Raw genomic sequence first — 23,818 nt, forward strand, 5'->3', positions numbered from 1 at the left:
TCGAACATTCTCAAATACGAATAAAAGGAGGTGCATACAGAAGGAAATATTTTCGAATATGTGCTATTTCTATCAACTGATAGCAAGCTCATTGGTGTGAGGCCTGAACTTTCCTGTCTGTCGGTGTCACAGCTGGCTGAATTTCACGAGTCGAGATTGAACCTTTGTAGCAAGTTTCAGACTCGTCTTGTTCACTGGAGGTAGCAATGGTACCTTTATCTACGGGGTCGTCAGCGGTAAACCCGGAGGAGCTTGGAACGCTCCATGGATTATCAGACTCCAGATTATCTGAAATCCTTCAGTGGCCCGGCGTGTTGTTCGTCCCTCGCTTTGTAGCCCACAATTGTGGCTCGTTTCTCGTTGAACGCAACGTTTATCTTCTTCCCGACGGGTTCCTGTTTTCGACTGCGCCAATGTGAAGATTTCGCTAAGGTACTGCAGGTACAACCGATTTATTGCTACATTGTTCCTACTAACGTCGTCGTCTTCTCTTCTTCATTACCCTGCTGTGAATGTGGATCGCGACAACATTTAAAAAAGTTTGTGATAAAGCTTCAGAATTATTTCACGGTAGGATTGATAAATATTGTTGAACTGATACGGTCAAGGGCGACGTAATTCATGCTTACTCTGCGTATATGCAGGCATTGCTATCTATTCATGGCAAACATTTTCCTTTTGAAGCATGTCAACATTCTAAAAAGATATAAAAGAAACAACACTCACAAATTAAAATAAAAGGTTGATAAAATAGATGAACGAACGAGCCTTTATTTCCATTTTTCTACGTACTCTATTGGAACCTGAACTAAAGGAGCTTTGCTTTGCCACCGAAAGGATGGTTACGAGAGCGTAATGTGAATTCCTAATCTTTAGCTGAGGTGTGCGCCAAGTGCTTTCGCGCCCAATTTTAAACTCGCAGAGTTCAATGATGGCTTCACATATTAGTGTTAAGGATGTTTTGTGGCGTTCTCGCTTAAAGTGCCATTCTCCTCAGCAGCATTCGGGCACTCGCCGGCTACCTAAGCACAAATTGGCACGGTCAAAGAAGCTTTGGCGATGATGGCATGACGACGCAGGCATTACGGCAACTCTTTGACGGCGATAGAATGACTGCGACGGCATCACAACGACAACATGACAGTGAATGCATAATCACGACGGCAATGGAATAATGACCGCGTTATCATCATGGTTATGGGGTGACTATAAGTATACGGCGCCGATGGCGTGACGGCGGCTGTGCGACAACAGCTGTTTAAAGACGACAGTATGACGAAGGCGGTGTGACGATGAAGGTATGACTACGATGGCGGGATGACAACTCCATGACGACGAGTGTTTGATGACAATCATATTGCAACGACTATATGACGGCGATGGTGTGTGATGACCTGAAGAAGGGAACGACGATGATAGCGCGACAGTGGTGGCACACAGCGAGTGATCGTACGACAGACACACCTAGTGGAGCATACACAACGATACGTGTCAAAGAACAGATAGATTGCAGTATCTGCGGGATCCACTGCGCACCACTGTGTACGGCGCCACTACCACTGCCGACGGCGCCAACGATGCAAAACCGGACAGCGAGCTAAGCAAATGTGACGCTTTAATATAAAATGCCTTCAGTACCTCATTTTTGCCTTTTATTCGATTATTACCGATATCTCTCTTCTTCAGTGAAGAGATGCTACTAATCTCACAAGTAATTTTAATGTGCTAGGCATCCGCATACGCTAATTCTTTGCGTAGAGCAGGTTCATTGCGAAGGGGCCAAAGTATAGAATGTGTCACATTTTATTAGCCTAACATATGAGCTGAAAACACGGGACCAATTTAGAAAAACGGCATTTTTTTTCGTGAACGCTGCTCTGAAATAAAATTTCACCTTGTTTGTGGAAACAATGCGGTGACCTAGGCCTGGTCTATTTTACTCAGTCCAAGGCCGTCACAACGATAGAACCAAGAGATACATCTTACACGGCCCTATTGTTCTGAAGACGTGAAACAATTTCCAAGGAGAGAGGAAACAGCTGCAGTTCAAAATGGGAACTCCTTGTCAGCGTCCTCCGCTACCTGCAGGCTACACTGCGAATTCTAAATTGCTCTAGTCCAGGTTATAACTCATTTCAGCCCATGTTCACGATGCGTGTAGCTTGCGCCACATTGATTGCCATGCTGTGCTTTACCCTAAGCTCTGCACAATCAGGAAAAGGAAACACCAATGGAAGGTTCAAATTGACAATACTTCACACCAACGACATTCACTCTCGGATCCTCGAAAGTGATAAACGGGGAATGCAATGCAACGAAGACAAACGCAAGAACGGCAAGTGCTTCGGCGGCATCGCTAGGATTGCTTACCAGGTGAGTAAAAACAAGGCTCATTATATATACATTGACACGTGTATCTTTTCAGGGTGATCGCTTCTCACTGTCTAACAAATCTTATCGCTCAGCAGGGGACGCGCCCGCATGTATCGGAAGTTTCTCGAATTGCTTGTGCGACGCGAATTCTATAGAACTTTTTGGAAGACACGCGGGCATTATCGAGTACACTGGAATCTCCGATTGTTTGCGTCGCGAACAGACGCAAGGAAATGTGCGTCTTCACCTTCAACAAGCAACAACCAAAAGACCCTTTATTATCAAGAAGCAGCGGCTTGTATAGACCGCATCGATAGTGCCACAGCGGCGCAGTAACTACTGACGCTGCCTAAGCTGGCGCGCTACCTTATCACACATCTCCCTCTCTTTCTTTTTTTGAAGCCACTCTTGTTGCGAAGCTTGAAATCGTTCTGGAGGAACCACACTCCTTCCCCTTCGTGTGCGATTGTGACGGGGATCGTTACTGTTGCGCGCTGCTTTTTCCGTTATTACCCTTCTACGTAGAGAAGTTTTCCCGGAGTCGACCCAGTCTAATCTGGGCTCGTCGGTGCTTCCTCAAACGACTCCTTCTCTTTGGAGGACTACGATCCATACGTCTGTTCCTTCGGACAATTCCGGCAGATCACGCACTCCGTGGCGTCGGGCGTAGTCTCTCTTCTGGCGCTGACTCTGCGATCTCTCGAAAGCTGGCAGTTCTTGTAAGTCTATTGTCCGAGGCTGCAGGCTTTCGCTAGACGTGGGCAGGGCCATGCGCAGTCGTCTCCCCATGAGCAGCTCCGCGGGGCTGTGTCCGCTCTTAAATAGGCTTGTCCTGTAGGCCAGAAGAGCTTTATAAGCGTCAGCAGTTTTCTTTAAGGAGCGCTGGATAAGTTTCACGGTGGACTCTGCCATTCCGTTGATCTGATGATAATGAGGGCTAGACGTCACCTGTTGAAAGTTGTACTCTGATGCAAACTTAAAAAACTTCAGCGCCAAAGGCTCTTGAGAATTGGGCCCATTATCAGAAACAACTACTTCCGGAATCCCGTGTCTGGCGAAAATGGATTTGCAGTGGTTTATTACTGCGGATGAACTCAGGGTAATCAGCGGTACGAGCTCCAGGTATCGCGAAAGATAATCGGTGATGATCGACCACCATTTTCCCATTGGCGTAGAGGAAGAACACCCGCCTCGCGTGCAAGAAGTCCGTGGTTCGAATCCCGGTGCCGGCAATTTTCCACCGGATTAAAAAAAAACCGCGTGTTCATAAAATTGCATAAACAGGCCTGGAGTGTGGCCAGATCCCGGTGACCAGAACCGGTAACGCACTCCCTCACCAGAGCAGCATTGGCCACCCTGGTTCAGTACTTGGCCACAACCTCCTATATGAACACACCAATCAAACCCCGGCCCCTCAGTCCCCAGCAGCTGCGAAGCACTGACCACGGCGGCGGTCAGACCTGCGACGCAGCAGAGGGTGCTAAAATCCCTGGCTCCGGACAGGCCGCCATTGGAATATGAACCTGGCAACGTTTAACGCTAGAACGTTATCTAGTGAGGCGAGTCTAGCAGTGCTATTGGAGGAATTAGAGGGCAGCAAATGGGATATAATAGGGCTCAATGAAGTTAGGAGGCCAAAAGAAGCATATACAGTGCTAAAAAGCGGGCACGTCCTGTGCTACCGGGGCTTAGCGGAGAGGCGAGAACTAGGAGTCAGATTCTTGATTATTAAGAATATAGCTGGTAACGTACAGGAATTCTATAGCATCAACGAGAGGGTGACAGGTCTTGTTGTGAACCTTAATAAGAGGTACAAATTGAAGGTCGTACAGGTCTACGCTCCTACATCCAGTCATGATGACCAGGAAGTCGAAAGCTTCTATGAAGACGTGGAATCGGCGATGGGTAAGGTAAAAACAAAATACACTGTACTGATGGGCGACTTCAATTGCAAGGTAGGCAAGAAGCAGGCTGGAGACAAGGCAGTGGGGGAATATGGCCTAGGCACTAGGAATAGCAGGGGAGAGTTATTAGTAAACTTTGGAGAACAGAATAATATGCGGATAATGAATACCTTCTTCCGCAAGCGGGATAGCCGAAAGTGGACGTGGAGGAGCCCGGATGGCGAGACTAGAAATGAAATAGACTTTATACTCTGCGCTAACCCTGGCATCATACAAGATGTGGACGTGCTCGGCAAGGTGCGCTGCAGTGACCACAGGATGATAACTCGAATTAGCCTAGACCTGAGGAGGGAACGGAAGAAGCTGGTACATAAGAAGCCGATCAATGAGTTAGCGGTATCAGGAAAAATAGAGGAATTCCAGATCAAGCTATACAACAGGTATTCGACTTTAACTCAGGAAGAGGATCTTAGTGTTCAAGCAATGAACGACACTCTTGTGGGCATCATTAAGGAGTGTACAATGGAAGTCGGTGGTAACTCCATTAGGCTGGATACCTGTAAACTATCGCAGGAGACGAGAGATCTGATCAAGAAACGCCAATGTATGAAAGCCTCTAACCCTACAGCTTGAATAGAACTGGCAGAGCTTTCTAAATTAATCAACAAGCGTAAGACAGCTGACATAAGGAAGTATAATATGGATAGAATTGAACATGCTCTCAGGAATGGAGGACGCCTAAAAGCAGTGAAGAAGAAACTAGGAATTGGCAAGAATCAGATGTATGCGTTAAGAGACAAAACCGGCAATATCATTACTAATATGGATGAGATAGTTCAAGTGCCTGAGGAGTAGACAAAACCGGCAATATCATTACTAATATGGATGAGATAGTTCAAGTGGCTGAGGAGTTCTATAGAGATTTATACAGTACCAGTGGCACCCACGGCGATAATGGAAGAGAAAATAGTCTAGACGAATTCGAAATCCCACAGGTAACGCCGGAAGAAGTAAAGAAGGCCTTGGGAGATATGAAAGGGGGAAGGGAGCCGGGGAGGAACAGGTAACAGCAGATTTGTTGAAGGATGGTGGACAGATTGTTCTAGAGAAACTGGCCACCCTGTATACGCAATGCCTCATGACCTCGAGCGTACCGGAATTTTGGAAGAACGCTAACATAATCCTAATCCGTAAGAAAGGGGACGCCAAAGACTTGAAAAATTATAGACCCATCAGATTACTGTCAGTTGCCTACAAACTATTTACTAAGGTAATCGCAAATAGAATCAGGAACACCTTAGACTTCTGTCAAGCAAAGGACCAGACAGGATTCCGTAAAGGCAACTCAACAATAGACCATATTCACACTATCAATCAGGTGATAGAGAAATGTGCGGAATATAACCAACCTTTATATATAGCTTTCATTGATTACGAGAAAGCGTTTGATTCTGTCGAAACCTCAGCAGTCATGGAGGCATTACGGAACCAAGGTGTAGACGAGTCTTATGTAAAAATACTGAAAGATATTTATAGCGGCTCCACAGCCACCGTAGTCCTCCATAAAGAAAGCAACAAAATGCCAATAAAGAAAGGCGTCAGGCAGGGAGATACGATCTCTCCAATCCTATTCACAGCGTGTTTACAGGAGGTATTTAGAGACCTGGATTGGGAAGAATTGGGGATAAATGTTCATGGAGAATACCTTAGTAACTTGCTATTCGCTGATGATATTGCCTTGCTTAGTAACTCAGGGGACCAATTGCAATGCATGCTCACTGACCTACAAAAGAGGGGGTCTAAAATTAATCTGCAGAAAACTAAAGTAATGTTTAACAGTCTCGGAAGAGAACAGCAATATACAATAGGTAGCGAGGCACTGGAAGTGGTAAGGGAATACATCGACTTAGGGCAGGTAGTGACGGCGGATCCGGATCATGAGACGGAAATAATCAGACGAATAAGAATGGGCTGGGGTGCGTTTGGCAGGCATTCTCAGATCATGAACAGCAGGTGCCATTATCCCTCAAGATAAAAGTGTAAAATAGCATTGTCTTACCAGTACTCGCCTACGGGGCAGAAACCTGGAGGCTTACGAAAAGGGTTCTACCCAAATTGAGGACGACGCAACGAGCTATGGAAAGAAGAATGATAGGTGTAACGTTAAGGGATAAGAAAAGAGCAGATTGGGTGAGGGAACAAACGCGAGGTAATGTCATCTTAGTTGAAATCAAGAAAAAGAAATGGCCATGGGCAGGACATGTAATGAGGAGGGAAGATAACCGATGGTCATTAAGGGTTACGAACTGTATTCCAAGGGAAGGGAAGCGTAGCAGGGGGCGGCAGAAAGTTAGGTGGGCGGTTGAGATTAAGAAGTTTGCAGGGACGACATGGCCACAATTAGTACATGACCGGGGTTGGTGGAGAAGTATGGGAGAGGCCTTTGCCATGCAGTGGGCGTGACCAGGCTGATTATGATGATGATGATGAAAGAATAAACCCATCGCAATGCACTGCCATGGTTTATCTGCAAACTTAGTCTGTTGCAGAGGCATCTTTCGGTTGATGCTCTGCTGGAGGCAGCTGTGGCAGTTCTTAACAAGTCGTTCAATGTCCGCGTCGATACTTGGCCACCAAACTGACCTCTTGGAACATGCCCGGTACTTCTCGATGCCGAAGTGTCCCTCGTGAATTATTTTAAGGCCGGGCTGCCGTAGGGTCGATGGGATCGCTATCCGCGAGCCGCACATGAGCAGGTTTTCAACAAGTTCAATGCTTTGCCTGTCATTCAAGTAAGGCTTCAGGTCAAACCCAACGTCCCGACGGCTTGGCCAGCTTTTGTACACAGGTTGATAAGTGCTTGACGTATCGGCTCTCGCTGTTGCTGCTGGGCGATAAGCTGTAAACTCGGCGCTGTTACCGGGACTGACGAAGCCACCAATCACACATAGCCCTTGATCTCGTCCTCTAGTTCCAAGGATTCCGTTTGTGGAAGAGGTGACCGAGAAAGCGCGTCCGCCACCGTCAAGTCCCGGCCTGGAACATACACAATGTCATACGTGTAGCACATCAGACGCATGCGCATTCTTTGTAGCCTGGGTGTTAGGTCATCAATTCGTTTTAACCCAAACGAAGATACGAGCGGTTTATGATCTGTTTCGAGGATAAAGCGCTTTCCTACAAAATAATCACAGAAATTTTCGCTCGCCCACACGAGGGCAAATCCTTTTTCAATGTGGGCGCACCGCCGCTAGGTGGTTGTAAGGGTCCTGGAAGCATAAGAAATCCCTTTGAAATGACCGCCTTCTTGTCTTTGGCGCAGGACAGCTCCAAGACCGTACGATAAGGTGTCTGATGTGACCACTGTTTCCATGTTTGAATCGTAGATCCCCAGAACAGGGTCCGATGAAAGAAGAGTTCCACTTCTTGAAGGTGGCTTCTTGCGCGGGACCCCACACAAGATCCTGTCTGGAGCTCGTCATGGAAGAAAGAGGCTGAAGGACTTGCACCATGCGGGGCACAAAGTGGGCCAGATAATTTGCCATGCCCATCATGCGCCGTAACTCTGTCTTGGACGTTGGATGTGTATTTCTGTCACCACATCAAGCTTTTGCTTATTGGCACGCACTGAGTTCCCGATTGTATGTCCCAAAAATTAAATCTAGTTGACACTTAACTCGCACTTATCTCTGTTCATAGTAATGCCCGCTGTGTGGAGGCGGTCTATCACTGCCCGAAGCTGCTCGACATGCTGCGTCTGCGTCGTACCCCAATTAACACATCGTTCATGTGGCAGACGACTCCCTCCTGTCCTGAAAAATCCTGTCCCATTCGTCTTTGAAAATGTTCGAGGGCTGACGAAATTCTAACGGAAGTCGGTTGAAATAAAATCGTCCGAACGGCGTGATAAAGTTGTGTATTCTTTGCTGCCTTGACTCAGCAGTATCTGCCGTAAACCTGAGTTCGCGTCGAGTTTTGAAAACGTGCTGGCTCCCCGTAGCATTCCGATGGTGTACTCGACGGCCGGGATGGGATGCCATTCTCGTTGAATGCATCTGTTGAGTTCCGTGAAGTCAACACGGATTCGAACAGCACTCGAGGGTTTAAGAACGACAACCATAGGTGCGCACCCTGTAGTAGGCCCGGTGACAGGAGAAGGGACGCCTAGTGCTTGCATCCGCTCGAGCTCTTGTCTTGTTTTTCCGAGAAAAGGGAGGGGGACTCTACGTGGGGACGACAGTGCGAAAGGCTTTCCTTCAGGATTCAACTTGAGGTCATATTTTTTTAAGGTCCCCAGTGCCTGGTACACTTGTGGAAAGTCAGATTCGGGGTCCAGTTTCCTTCACTACGTTGATTTGTGGTACACAGAGCCTTTCTATCGCTGGTTTTCCAAGAAGAGGGGTTCGGAGGCCTTGAAGTACGTACACGTCCTCGCGGCTGCTCCTTCCCGCAAACGTCATATTTATGGCAGCCATACCAAATATGGCAAAGGATTTACCATCAGGTCCCTGAAGCCGGAGCCTTGCTGGTTGAAATTTTATCGCGGGAAAGATGCGAGTGAGGAGCTCCGCCGGAATGGCCGTTTCGTCCGCGCCAGTATCTACCTTAAATACCACATTCGAGGATTCAACAAGAACGGGAAGTTCCCCCCTGTAAGCGGATGAAGGGGATGTGACTCCGAGGAAGCCTGGTTCTTCGGTCCGGTTTCCGACGTTCCTGACAGCTCTGGTTGATCGGCAAACCACCTCGAAGTGTCCTCTTTAGTCGCACTTTCTGCAGAGTGCATCTTTCGCTGGACAGGACGCTCGACTGTGCCTGTTTCTTCCGCACCAGCCGCAATGTTTCGGAACGTTGCGTACACTTTCCGACGGAGGCACGTTCTTCCTTATTTGTCGCGTATTCCTCTGGGACTGTATTTGATGAACTTCCTGTTCGCGCACGCGGTGAAGCTCTGCCTGCTGTTGGTTGAAGGTGTCGTGCTGTCGTGCCACCAACAATGCTTTATGTAGTTTTAGGTCCGGATCGAGTTGCAGAGCTCTCAAGATCTTACGGTCTTGGAGACCCAGCACGAGACGATCTAGAATTAAATCTTCTCGCAGCTCCCCGTAGCCGCACGTGGAAGCAAGCGTGTGCAGTGCAGCAACAAAATCCTCGACGGATTTGCCGTGTTGTTGCGTTCGGGTGTTAAACTTGACCCTTTCATAAATGAAAGGGTCTAGGGTCGACGAACAAAGTAGGCCTCGAACTCCTGAAGTATGACCTCAAACGTCTGGCCGCCAGGCTCAAGTTTGAACGTTTTGAAGATATCCTCGGCTTGAGGTCCCATTAGATACACCAATGCATCTACTTGAGTCTATTCTTTCCTTCGTTCGGAAGCGAAGAAACCGCTGTTTCCAGGGAGGCCATTTGTTGGGTGTTCGAAAGCTGAAGGGCTCAGGTGGAACAATTTGAAACAAAGCCATCTTACTTCGTCTTTTCTTGTAAGATACCTGTTGGCTTGTCCGATGTCTGGCACTGTTTAATAGGCTCGCGGTGTCCTCGTTTCAGGGCTAGTCTGACGTCCGAGAGTCGTGGTGCTTCAGATCGGCGGGCGCCACTTCTGACACCATGTTTGCGTCACGAACAGACGCAAAGAAGTGCGCGTCTTTCACCTTCAACAAGCAACAACCAAAGGACCCTTTATTATCAAGAAGCAGCGGCTTTTATAGACAGCATCGCTAGTGCCACAGCGACGCGGTCACGGCTGACGCTGCCTAAGCTGGCGAGCTATCTTGTCACACATCGATAACATGCGTATAAAAGCCGAAGCGCTTGACCGGCACATCAGATTTCCGACGATCGCCGACTGTGTTCGCCGTTATCGTTAGTGATTGAGTGTAGCCTGTTATTAAGGGCGCAGGTTCACCCAATAAAACGCTACTTTCATCATTGACAGTTTTCGTGCCTTCTTAACCGTCACTACTACGTCACATCTGGTGGAAGCGCTAGTTCGTTCATTTACCGGACGCCCTCGACAAGCCGTGATCCAAGCCCGGACCACAAAGACTACACCAACGTCGTCCTGGATCATCGACCAAGCCGACGACTGCAGCAGCTGACCCCGAGCACTGTCTTCTACCTGAGGCTGCCAAGAAGATCGTGAAAATGACAAACCCAATGGCTGCCCCAGCGTTCCCCATTCTGCTGCAACAACATCGGGATCCACCATGCTTCAATTGATCTCGTCTGAAGATCCGGAAACGTGGCTGGACACCGATGAACGAACCGCGACCTTCAACTAGGATACCGTCGACAAGCTGCGACATGTCTTTTTAGCACTGGAATACGCCACCAGGACGTGTTTCAAGAATACAGAGGCCACCTTAACGACGTAAGACCTGTTCCAGGGCAGCTTCCTGAAGACATTCACAAGCGTCATACGCAGAGAACGAGCCCACGCTCTACTAGAAACCCAAGTGCAGCTACCGAATGAGACCATCGCGGTCTTCATGGACGAGATGAGCCGTTTATTCCGCCACGCCGACTCGGACATGTCCGAGGGGAAGAACGTCGGCCGGCTCATACGTGGTGTGAAGGAGGAACTTTTCGCTAGAGTGGTATGAAGACCAGCGAAAGACCGTCGAAGAGTTTCTTCGCGAGGCCACCAGCATTGAGAAGCTGCTCGATATGCGGACAAGGCAGTATAACCGCTGAACGCTGACTGCAAACTACACCAACGTTCAAGGACTCGGCAGCGACTACCACCGAGAGACCATTAGAGCGGTCGTTCGCGAGGAGCTGCAGAAGCTCTTTCCAAGGTCGCAGCTTAAAGCAACCTCAATCGCCGACATCATCAAAGAGCTTCAGCGATCGCTTGGAGTTGCTGAGGTGCGACCACAATCACCGCAGCCCCAGCGTGAAGCGATGGCCTACGCTGCCGTCGCCCACCGTGAATGTCCCCGTACGCGGGCGCGCTAGGGCCCTGTAACGCTGCAATTCCATTATCCACCGCCGCCGCCACCAGCACGCCCACCCATCGCCCAACGCAGCTACGCGAGGAAGACGAACATTTGGCGAGCCCAGACCACTGCTCGCTCTGCTATCACGGCGCGGAAGCCGGCGATGTATACCGCCGATGCCCATGCCGCGACTTGGCACTGAGAGGGTTCGTTGTCAACACACCACGCACTCGGAAAGGAGAACGCCCTCGTGACGTCGCCGACTACCTCGCTGCTACTCAGTGGAGCCCTCGGTGACTGTCCAGTTTGCCGTCACCAGACCACTACATGTCACCGCAGCGGCATCCATACACTGGCCCAGCCCGGGGCCTGTCCGTCAGCCCATATCTGCAAAACTAAATGCAGCAACCGATGCAGGTATGGTTGCTTTTCGTCGAGCTCACGAACATCCTCCACCGACGTCAAAGACGCCGAAAAGACTACCTTCACGACATAACGACACGCCATCATCCCGACGAAGCCTGGAAGGAAAGCATGCGGTGGCCAAAGACCTGACGACGCGAGGTACCAGCCCCAACTCAACACAAGGCAGCTGTGACGTGCAGTGAAGACATAACTGCAACGCAATACAAAGAACAACCGATCTCGACGTGCTTCTCGACGGCCTCCGTCATGAGTGAACCTACGGCCACCGAGTTGAAGAAATTTAGGACTAAATGGGAAGGTCCTCAAATTCGAACCTTTTAAGGGCCCCCCATAACGCCTACTGGAATCTGCACAGCAAAAATTACCGTTCATGATCAGTCTTACCCTCCCACTTTCGTTATCCTCCAACAGTGTTCACGAGACGTCATTCTAGGCATCGACTTCCTGAACCAACACGGCGCAATCATCGACCTGAAGGCAAAGTTAATAACACCATCTGAAGATGAAGCAATGCCGCCGGAGAGTGCTCCTAATCACCATGCCTTGAGTGTACTTGAGGACCCAGTTCGCATCCCGGCTCGGTCCAGCATTGTCATCTCCGTCTCCAGCGAAACACCCCCACACCCAGAAGGCGTCATCGAGGGCGACCAACATATACTTCTCGACTGTGAAATTTGAGTGGCATAAGGGATTGCTCGACTGCAAGGAGGGAAAGCGAAAGTTATATTGACAAACCTGAGTCAGGAGTTCAAGCACATGAACAATAGCCCGACAATCGCGTACATCGAGGGAATTGTGGGAACCAGCAATGCCCTGTCTTCTCAGATTCTGCCGCATCTACCACGACGACCACAGTTCTCGAACCGGACTCCGACATAAATCAGTCTCCCAATGATTAAGCAGCAACAGCTCAGAAGTGTGCTCAGAAGATGCAAAGACTGCATTGCAACGTCATCGAGGATTCAAGAGACAGCAGTCGCAAAGCATCGCATAATAACCGAAGAGTGAGCTCGACCACTCCACCAGATCCCTTACCGAATTTCGACGCCAGAACGTGAAGCTATAAGACATCAAGTCGACGAAATGCTGCGTGATGGGATCATCGAGCCGTCGAAAAGCCCGTGGGAATCTCCTGTAGTCCTGGGGAAGAAAAAGGACCCAATTCTACGTTTCTCCTTCGAATATCATCGACGGCACAAGATCACTAAGGAGGACGCATACCCCTTCCAACGATTAGGCGACGGATTAGATCGGCTCTGGGACGCTAATTACTTCTCGTCGATGCATTTCAAGTCTGACTACTGCCAAATAGAAGTCGATGAGAGAGATCGCAAAAAGACCACCTTCATCCCACCATACGGCCTCTACCAGTTCAAAGTCAGGCCATTCTGACGGTGTTCGGCGTCTGACACGTTCCAGCGCGTCATGGACAAGGTGTTCGCAGGATTGAAGTGGCATACCTGTCTTGTTTACTTGGATGACGTTGTCGTTTTCGCCGGAAATTTTGACGATCACCTTAGGCGGCTTGCGACAGTACTAGAGGAAATCAAATCATCAGGGGTCATCCTGAAGCCGCAAAAGTGCAGCATCGCATACGACGAGCTTCTGTTCCTAGGCCATGTCATAAGGAAATCTGGAGTCCACCCCAACCCGCAAAATGCAGCTGCCATCGCAAACTGTCCTCAGCCCACCGATAAAAAGGCAGTGCGAATATTCCTTGGCATGTGTGCTTACTACAGGCGCTTTCTCAAGGACATTTAACGCATCGCTGACCTGCTGAAACATCTAACTAAATGTGAGGTACAGTTCAAGTTGTACACGCCGCCGGCCGACGCATTTCAAGAACTCAAACGACGAATGCAGTTGCTACCGGTACATGCGCATTTTGACGAGGACGCCGATAGAGCAATCCACACTGACGCTAGTAGCGTAGGCCTCGGTGCCGTCCTAGTCGAGAGGAAAGACGGACCTGAACGGGTGATAGCTTACCCTAGCCGGTCACTCTCGAAAGCGCAAGGCAATTATTCTACGACCGAACAGGAATGCCTCACCATCGTTTGGGCTACAGCAAAATTTCGCACCTACCTATATGGCAGGCCATTCAATGTCGTCAGCGACCGTCACGCGTTGTGTTGACTAGCTAATTTAAAGGACCCTTTGCGACCGCTGGCGCGGTGGAGCCTCAGAGTGCAAAAATATGACATCACTGTAACCTACAAGTCCGGACGAAAACGCTCTGATGCTGATTGCCTATCACGCGCCCTAATTGATCCGTCGCCGGAAGATGACTAGGATGACGACGTCTTCATTGGAATAATAAGCGCGGAAGGACAGCAACGAGCAGACCCGGAGCTGAAAAGCCTCATCGAGTATTTGGGAGGGCACACCGACGTTATGCATAGGCCATTTTAAGCAAGGATTGTCTTCGTTCTCGCTTCAAAACAACCTACTCTTAAAGATCAACTACCCGCCAATTGCCGCGCCAACTACCCTCTTGTTATTCGCTCAGCGCTGCGTCCGGAAGTACTGCAAGCCCTACATGACGATACGACCACTGGGCACCTCGGATTCTCCCGGAAGCAATCCAGGATACCGGAAAGGCATTACTGGCCGCGCGTGAACGCCGAAGTCAACCGTTACGTTAAGAAATGCCGACACTGCGATCGACGCAAGCCACCACCGACAAGGCCAGTGGAATAACCGCAGCCGATCGAGCCTCCTTGTCGACCATTTCAGCAGATCGATAGGAATGTACTGGTTGGGACCCTTTTCGAAGTAAACATCCGGAAATGAGTCTATCATCGTGGCAACAAACTACCTCACCTGCTTGGCTGAAACGAAAAATCTGCCGAAGCCGAAGTGGCGAAATTCTTCGTCGAGAACATCCTGCTGCGACATGGCGCCCAGAAGACATCGTCACCGACAGAGGAACTGCCTTCATAGTGGAGCTCACCCAAGCAGTCTGCAATACTGCCACACAAGTCACAGGAGGACAATTTCCTACCATGCGCAGACAAATGGTCTTACGGAGTGCCTGAATAAGACTCTCACCGACATGCTAGCAATGTACGCCGACATCGAACGCAAGACCTCGGATGCCGTCCTGCCGTACATAACCTTCACTTACAACTCACTGGTGCAAGAAACAACACAGATCACGCTGTTCCAGCTGGTTTACGGCACGAACCTACTGACGACTGTCGACACACTGACGCCGCACGTCAACGACGAAGAAAATGTTGACATCACCACCGATCTCCAGCGCGCCGAAGAAACCCGACAGCTCGCCGGCCTGCGCATCAAGAACCAGCTGAGGACTGACAGGCAACACTGCAAGCTTCGACGACGTGACGTCGAGTACCATCCCGGCGAACGCGTTTGGGTTTTGACCCCAACACGCCGATGAGGACTTAGCGAGAAACTTTTACGCCACTATTTGGACCTTACAAGATCATACAACGCATTGGTGCACTCGACTATGAGGTCGTACCAGACGGCATTTCGTTATCACGGCGGCGCCGCTCACGACCTGAAATAGTCCACGTTGTGTGACTAAGCCGTTCTAACAGCGCTAACGAACTTTGGTACTTAGCATGTGTGTCCTTCGAACTTTATTTTCTTGGACTGTGTTGCTTTGAACTTTGTTTCTTTGATAAGTGTCCTGTTGTTTTGCTCTCATGTCACGTTTTGTAAGATAAGGACAATGCTTTTTGAGAGGGCGGCATTCAGACGTGGACTTGTCTTTTTGGGGATAACGCTTTTCACCCTCTAACAAATGTTATCGCTCAGCGCGGGACGCGCCCGCGTGTCTTGGAAGTTTCTCGAATATTATTGATGGTTCTGTTATCAAGAAAGTTTGTATGATCTGATGGTATTTTCGACGCGAATTGTGTACAGCATTCTGGAAGACAAGCGGGCATTAACGATTACTTTGGAACGTTCGATGACTCGTGTATAAAAGCCAACACGCTTGAAAGGCAGCGCAGATTCTCGACGATCGCGGCCCGTGTTCGCCGCTATCGGTGTTCATTGAGTGTAGCCTGTCTTTAAGGGCGCAAGTTCACCCACTAAATCGGAACTTTCATAACTCACAGTGTTGCTGCCTTCTTCACCGTCACTACTACGTGACTATATATATATATATATATATATATATATATATATATATATATATATATATATATATATGACATTGACGAAAAAAAACGAGACGGACGTTATGGTTTATGGTTTTACTGACGTTTCGGCCGCAGGAGCTGCCATCGTCGGGGATTCGCTCCGACGAAGGCCGGCCGTCTGGCCGAAACGTCAGTAAAGCCATATCCCATAACATCCGTCTCTTTTTCTTATTTCAACGTTATACCTACGGCTCTGGCGCGAGACCTTCTGCCTTGTATGCTTTACGTATACACACACATGTGTACATATATAGTTATTTTTACGCACGTTCATTTCCATTTATTTCATCATAAGCAGCATCAGCCTGGTTCCGCCCACTGCAGAGCAAAAGCCTCTCCCATACTTCTCCAACTACTCCGGTCATGAACTAATTGTGGCCATGCTGTCCCTGCAAACTTCTTAATCTCAACCGCCCACCTAACTTTCTGCCGCCCCCTGCTACGCTTCCCTTCCCTTGGAATCCACTCCGTAACCCTTAATGACCATCGGTTATCTTCCCTCCTCATTACATGCCCTGCCCATGCCCATTTCTTTTTCTTGATTTGAACTAAGATGTCAATAACACGCGTTTGTTCGCTCGCCGAATCTGTTTTTTTTTTCTTATTCCTTAACGTCACACCCATCATTTTTCTTTCCATAGCTCATTGCGTCGTCCTCAATTTAAGTAGAACCCTTTTCGAAAGCCTCCAGGTTTCTGCCCCGTACGTAAGTACTGGTAAGACACAGCTGTTGTACCTTTTCTTTTAAAGGATAGTGGCAACCTGCTGTTTATGATCTGAGAACGCCTGCCAAACGCACCCCAGCCTATTCTTATTATCCTGATTACTTCAGTCTCATGATCCGGATCCGCGGTCACTACCTGCCCTAAGTAGATGTATTCCCTTACCACTTCCAGTGCCTCACTACCTATCGTATACTACTGTTCTCTTCCGAGACTGTTAAACATTACTTTAGTTTTCTGCAGATTAATTTTGAGACCCACCCTTCTGATTTGCCTCTCCAAGTCAGTGAGCATGCATTGCAATGGCTCCCCTGAGTTACTAAGCAAGGCAATATCATCAGCGAATTGCAAGTTACTAAGGTATTCTCCATTAACTCTTATTCCCAATTCTTCCCAATCCAAGTATCTGAATACCTCCTGTAAACACGCTGTGAATAACATTGGAGAGTTCGTATCTCCCTGCCTAACGCCTTTCATTATTGGGATTTTGATGCTTTCTTTATGGAGGGCTGCGGTGGCTGTGGAGCCGCTATATATATCTTTCAGTATTTCTACCTACGGCTCGTCTACACCCTGATTCCGTAATGCCTCCATGACTGCTGCGGTTTCGGCTGATTCAAACGCTTTCTCGTAATCAATGAAAGCTATATATAAGGATTGGCAATATTCCGCGCATTTCTCTATCGCCTGATTGATAGTGTGACTATGGTCTATTGTTGACTAGCCTTTACGGAATCCTGCCTAGTCCTTTGGTTGAGAGAAGCCTAAGGTGTTCCTGATTCTATTTTATATATTTATTTATTTTACAATACTGCCGCTCTTAGCCGAGAGCCTAGCAGATAGGCATGAACACTTTCTTTTCCGTACATAAATACACATGCGGGCTACACAAAGAATGAAAAAGCAACGATATTCAACCAAATGCAAAAAATAAGGTATACAATAGAAGACTAAACAACGCAGAATAAAATGAACAACCACCGCGGCACATCATAGGCAAAACAAAAACGTCAAATATTGGGGAATAAAGAAGTGTATGGAATTTTTTTCTTGGTACTATCAGTGTAACATAAAGAGAATAGGTAACAAACATTAGAAGTCGTTAATAATCTCTTGTGATGAGCTCCAGGTGTGAAACAAACAGGGATAAATTGTTTGTCGCTGTTAATGCCGAGTTAAGTTCATACCATTCTCTGATTACGCGAGGAAAGAATGAGTACCTTAATGCATCATTAGAAAAGGAATACTCGGATAGCTTATGCTAATGTTGATGCCGTGTCATTCTAGATTGTGAATATGAAATGTACTGGGTGATATCGATTTTATACTGACGGTGCAGAATTTGAAACAGGAATTTTAGTCGACCTTGTTTTACTCTCGTGGATAATATTTTGAGGCCTGAGGAAGTTAAGAGACGTGAAGGTGAGTCAGTAGAACAATATTTGCTATGAATGAACCTTGCGTCTTTTCTTTGTACGGCTTCAAGTTTAGCTATGGTAGTTGCTGTGTAAGGAAACCAAATTGTGTTAGCTTATTCTAAAAGAATTCTCACAAATGTTCTGTAGGCCAGAAGCTTAATGTTCGTTGGAGCGGTCATTAGGCGTCTTTTTAGATAAAATAGCTTTCGCAGTGCAGTAGTTGTAATAATAGGCATGTGTGTTTCCCATTTGACTTTTGATGTCAGCGTTATTCCTAAATATTTCTGTTGCTCAACCTTCGAAAGAGGCGTGCCATTAACGATATGGGTGAAATGAGAGGTTTTTCATGTTACTGTCATTGCCACTGATTTATGGACGTTAATAGACATTTGCCACTGGGAGCACCACTCGGCTAGCGTGTTAAGGGAATCAGAAAGATCGAGATGGTCCTTGTGGCTGGTAATTTCTTTATATATCACGCAATCATGCGCGAAGAGTTTGACTTTGCACGCTATATTATGGGTTATGTCGTTAATAAAGATCAGAAATAACAGCGGCCCGAGTACCGTGCCTTGTGGTACTCCAGATGTGACAGGAACGACATCAGATGGCATATGGTCAAACATAGCAAATTGTGAGCGGTGTGTTATAAAAGCTGTTAAAGGCTTCCACCTTAAAGAAATCGTTATATTTATTTGCCGTTGCATTTTTTTTCTTTTTCAGTTAGTTTGGTTGTTGTCTGCTCGGTACTACGCAGATGTTTCCAGAACCTTCATGGGTTATTTTTTTAGGAAGCTAGCAGGAGTGACGATGTAGTAGTATTTTTTCGAACCTTTTAGTTTCTGCTTGAAGTGCCTAACTGCACATTTTAGCTTCGTGGTTGTAGATGGTTTTGTGTTATTCTTGTTTGCCTTACGAAGCCGATTTGCGCGCCGTTCAGCATGGATGATTCGCATGTGATCCGTGGATTCTTAAGGGGCTGTTTCTTTCTTTTTTATTTGCGATTACCTTAGTAAATACTTTGTAGGTAACGGACAGTAAGCTGATCGGTTTATAACTTTCCAATTCATTGGCGTCCCCTTTCTTATGGATTAGGATTATGTTAGCGTGCTTCCAAGATTCCGGTACGCTCGAAGTCATGAGGCATTGCGTATACAGGGTGGCCAGTTTTTCTAGAACAATCTGTCCACTATCCTTCAACAAATCTGGTGTTCCCTGATCCTCCCCAGCTGCCTTCCCTCTTTGCATAGCTCCCAAGGCTTTCTTTACTTCTTCCGGCGTTACTGGTGGGATTTCAAATTCGTCTAGACTATTCTCTCTCCCATTACCGTCGTTGGCGCCGCTGGTACCGTATAAATCTCTATAGAACTCCTCAGCCACTTGAAGTATCTCATCCATATTAGTAATTATATTGTCGGCTCAGGACCCTGGTTAACCTCCTCTCTTCTCGTTCATTACACAACGAGGGTTATGAATCCGGCAATATTGATGCCTTCAGGTAGCAAGTGTGGGTTAATTGACCGGTTGCGTTTACCGAAAATGATCACGTACTCATGACGCCTGCGACAGAAAGGATGTCCTGCATCTCCCACCATGGCTTGGGAGTGGTGGCGCTGGCTAACACTCCCAAGGTTAGTTGTAGTGGTAAAACAAATAGCTGTGAAAAATGTTGAGGAAGCGGCGCCGTGGTTACTCAATTGGATAGAGCATCGCACGCGTTATGCGAAGAAGTAGGATCGCTCCGCGCCTTTGGCAAGTAGGTTTTTCTGTCTACTTTCATCTCCATTACTTATTTCTGTAATTGAATTAGTAAGCACAATAATTTCCCCTGTGTTGTCCTGCGCGTCTCTGTCGGCAGGCTTCTCATGATATATATATATAATGACACCATCAGGGAATGTGTGTTGAAATCAGGTTTTGAAGTGAGAATATTAGTCATTCTGTATTACTCATTTGTTCATTTTGGCGATTACGTCGGCGAGTAACCATTGCCATTTCCTTATTATGTTCTCGACGACAGAGTGAAGTGCTTGTGGCAAATCTTCAAAGGAAATGTTACTTCCTAGACGTTTCAGCTGTGGCACAGCTTTTTTCAGAGAATGTAGCAATTCAGCAAAATGGATGTGCTAACGGCAGTTTACTATCTGGACAGTAGTTTCTGCAACCAAGAAAATAACGTGTTTATTTGACAGTGATATACACATTGGGGCTGGACAAGAAAAACGCACCTGTTTCCGCTGCAGGTGAAGCATTGACTGCGATAGCGAATTGTTAGACAGCCATGCTCACTAAGGTTAGAAGTTGTATTAGCTTTTGTAAAGGTGGTGTGAACATTCACTTAGTAAATTAAGGAGCACTGCATAGAGAAAGGAATACAACAAGAGCAGACACTCCCATAGAGCCCAGCGGCCCAACTGACTGCAGCACACCAAGTCGTCGGCGGTAATACCTGAACCACACTTCCGGTGTCGGTTTTGTGCGCGCGCGTTTTGAATACTAGCTGGTACGCGTCATGCCGGCTGAGGTTTCTTTTTTCTTTTTGCTTCTACAGCGCAACCGCGCGCGGTGCTCGTGATAAATTGTTTTATTATTAACTAAAACTAATTGCGAACGATCTTTACAAGCCTTCATCGAATATGGGCCACGTGCAATTTCTTAATGACGCAAGACTTTTGGGAAGTGAGGTAATGTTTATTTTATTCTATAAAAATGCTCGTTGCGGGCTTTTTATGCATTCATCCAACGTTGTCTCACCAGGTAAGCAGCAGTACTTCCCGTACGAAGCTCCACCGGACCACGTCAGCTGAAAAAATTAAAGAAGCAAGTGTTATTTCGGTATCAACTTGTAAGAATAATGCGTGTAGAGGCGAAGCGTGGGAAAGTGGTGAATGGGCGGCATTACAGACAAAAACAGTTGGCTTTTGCACACACGGCGTAGAAAATACCGGACTAATCCCAAATACCGGCCATGCCACAAAAACATTCTATTTCCAAGCATTCCCCTCTTCCCAGTCCTTACTTCCTGCACTTTAATAGCACGAATAAGCAGGCTACTGCGTGTTTCCAGAACTTGGCTACAAACGACGCGATAGTACGCTACGAATACACTGCAGTTGCCACAACATAGGCTCTCAACCAGACCATGCAGGACGCTCCCAGAATTCCTTCTACTCGCACTCAAGACAAATGCGTGGGTGAAGCTCAAAAGAGGGAATTTTCGAGTTAATAGTTCCTGGCGTTTGAGCTCCTTGGAGTCATCTTTTGCGCGTTCTGCCGGCGCCGGTAACACACTTCCGTGTTATCACTCTTGACAATTGCTCGTCGCGTTTTCGACAAGCGTGAATACCGAAATAAGGCTTAAATTGTTGTGGGGCCATAAAAATTGTCAGAAACTTGTCGCTGTAAGATTAAGTACGCGCCAAACTAAATTTGTCCCCACGGCCAAGATGCTTCTCGCTGCTTCACAACAGGCGCGGCGAGCGTGCGTCATAAGTAACAAAAAAGTAGCGTAAATAATTTTTAACAATGTTTGGCGTCAGAGAAAGCGCCATGAACTTGTCTGGTCGGTGCATCAAAGCGCGAAACTTAACTGCGCACCACGGCCGTGCTGCTCTTCTCTAACCGCGTCACAGCGCCAGGCGCGCCCAGTGCACTTCAAAAGCATCCCAAAAAGTAATGAAATTAGTTACAATAACGTTGGTGGTCAGAGAAAGCGCCAAAACTTGTCGCAGTAAGATTCAGTACACGCGAAACTTCGTCACAGCACCCTGTGTGACTGGCGTGCCCAAAAACTTCCAAAATAGGTTAAAATAGTATTCAGGCTCATAGAAAGCGTCGCGAAAATCTCCCAATACGATTCATTAATATAAATTAACTGCGGCACGACGGCCGCACTGTTTTTCGTTAACTGCATAACAAGTCCAGCCTAGGTGCCGTGCCGTAAGCCTAATTGCTTGAAATGCGTCGCAAACTATCGAACAAAATTTCTCACCTTTCCGTAGTCCAATAGTGCCTTGGGGCCATGTCGAAGTTCAGAAGGTACGCAAGAATTTGCCTAGAGCCTACCAAACCAAGTTAAACCAAAATAGAAAAACAGGCAGATGGGTGAACCAACAGGCCAAAGCTTAGATGCGCGGGCGGTCTCTCTCGCTTCGGCGGTGTGTCTGACGAATGACACATGCACTTGGCCCGTCATTCGCCGATTCGCCTGTCGCTAGGCAACGGAAGTAAGCCGTAAAGGTGAATTTAATTTATACGCAGATAGGAAAGAATAAAAAAAAATAAACAATTTCTGTTGATCTCATTTCACATGATCTCATGATCACATGATCTCATTTCCGAGGCGGAGAGGGAAGAGCGCTACCCGCTCTTCCCCCTCCGCCTCGTGAGCGCCATAAGTTGGTGCGCACCCTCCCCGCATTCCGCACTTGGTCACGCTGGGAGACGCCGCCGCACGAAGCCAGCATCCTTCTCGACTCACCCTCGCATGCTTTCCCTCGCACCTACACTATACGGTGTGCGGCCGCGATGTTATTATTTATTATGGGGTTTAACGTGCTAAAACCACTTCCTGATTACGAGGCACGCCGTAGTGGAGGACTCTGGAAATTTTGACCTACTGGGGTTCTTTATATGTGCACCTAAATCTAGGTACACGGGTGTTTTCGCATTTCGCCCCCAGTGAAATACGGCCGCCGCGGCCGGGATTCGATCGCGTGACCTCGTTCTCAGTAGCCCAACACCATAGCCACTGAGCAACCACGGCGGGTACGCGATGTTATTGCACTTCAACTTTATGCGGAACGTCACGGCGATGCCGACGCTCACGACGGTGGCAGTCATTCGCCTTGAGTGCCCAAATACTTACTATTGCAAAACAATTCGCGTGTGTAATGGGGTTGCATATGCAATTGCAGGTTAAGGGAATTAATGTGGGAATGAACTCGATAACGCACAAAATTTAAACTTACGAATAATAGTTTAGAAGTGATGGAGCAACCAAAAATAAGTAAACCATTAAACATTCGAGAAAAAATAGAGTATCAGTAATTACTATTGCCAAACCGATAACACTCATCCATTGTCAACTTAGTTACTGTGTACAGAAAAAAAAACCTTTACAAATCTTTTGCTTGGGATGTTTGAAATTTAATAATTGTGGCGGGATTTCAAACCCTTAATCAAGAGTGCAGAATTTAATTTACTCGAATGGGATTGCCAACGTGTTTAGGCAATGGTAAATTAGTAACATGCACGATGTTTTAGAAACCTAAGCTTAAGGCCGCCTTCCGTTTGAAGGCTGTATTTTATTTTGCACTCTATGCTCCCCAGAATGACGGCTCTTCCGCAGCTGCACTTCGCAGTCACAATTTATTGCGAACGATAATTCATATGAGCTGCCGGAAACATTTTGAGACGCTCTTTTGATTGTGCAAATTACAAGAGAAATCAAATTAAATTCTGAAGTTTGACGTGCCAATACCACATTCTGATTACGGGGCACGCCGTAGTGAGGGGCTCCGAATCAATTTTGACCATCTGGGGATCTAACTTGGCCACAATGCCTAGGACACATTCGTTTCTGTATTTCGGCCCTGTCAAAAATCATGCACATTATGCAGCAAGCCTATTTTCAGGGATCGAAGACTGCGTACTACGAAGGCGATTTTTTTTGGAGGTGAACATATCGCGAATGTTTCGCGAATATTTAGGCACCTCATGCTGTTTTGGAGGAGATGTGTTTAAGTGGCGTCATTTGTGCCAAAATATTGAATTTGTTCTTCCAAACACAATGTACTTCTGTAGCCACTTTCTGCAGTTTAAGAGAAAGAATTTCATTCAGAATGTACGAGAAGGCAT

General features: G+C 47.4%; 1 protein-coding gene across 1 annotated transcript in view; it reads left to right on the top strand.

Moving 5' to 3' along the window:
• Nucleotides 1-2,040: 2,040 nt before the first annotated feature.
• Nucleotides 2,041-23,818, top strand: part of LOC142583203 (protein 5NUC-like) — a 162,329-nt gene continuing 140,551 nt past the window's right edge. The window contains exon 1 of the mRNA XM_075693561.1: nucleotides 2,041-2,373. Within this exon, the coding sequence (XP_075549676.1) occupies nucleotides 2,143-2,373 (231 nt within the window). The 5' untranslated portion in view covers nucleotides 2,041-2,142. The remainder of the gene's footprint in view (nucleotides 2,374-23,818) is intronic.

Source organism: Dermacentor variabilis, chromosome 1 (assembly GCF_050947875.1).
Source record: "Dermacentor variabilis isolate Ectoservices chromosome 1, ASM5094787v1, whole genome shotgun sequence".
NCBI classification, from domain to species: domain Eukaryota; kingdom Metazoa; phylum Arthropoda; class Arachnida; order Ixodida; family Ixodidae; genus Dermacentor; species Dermacentor variabilis.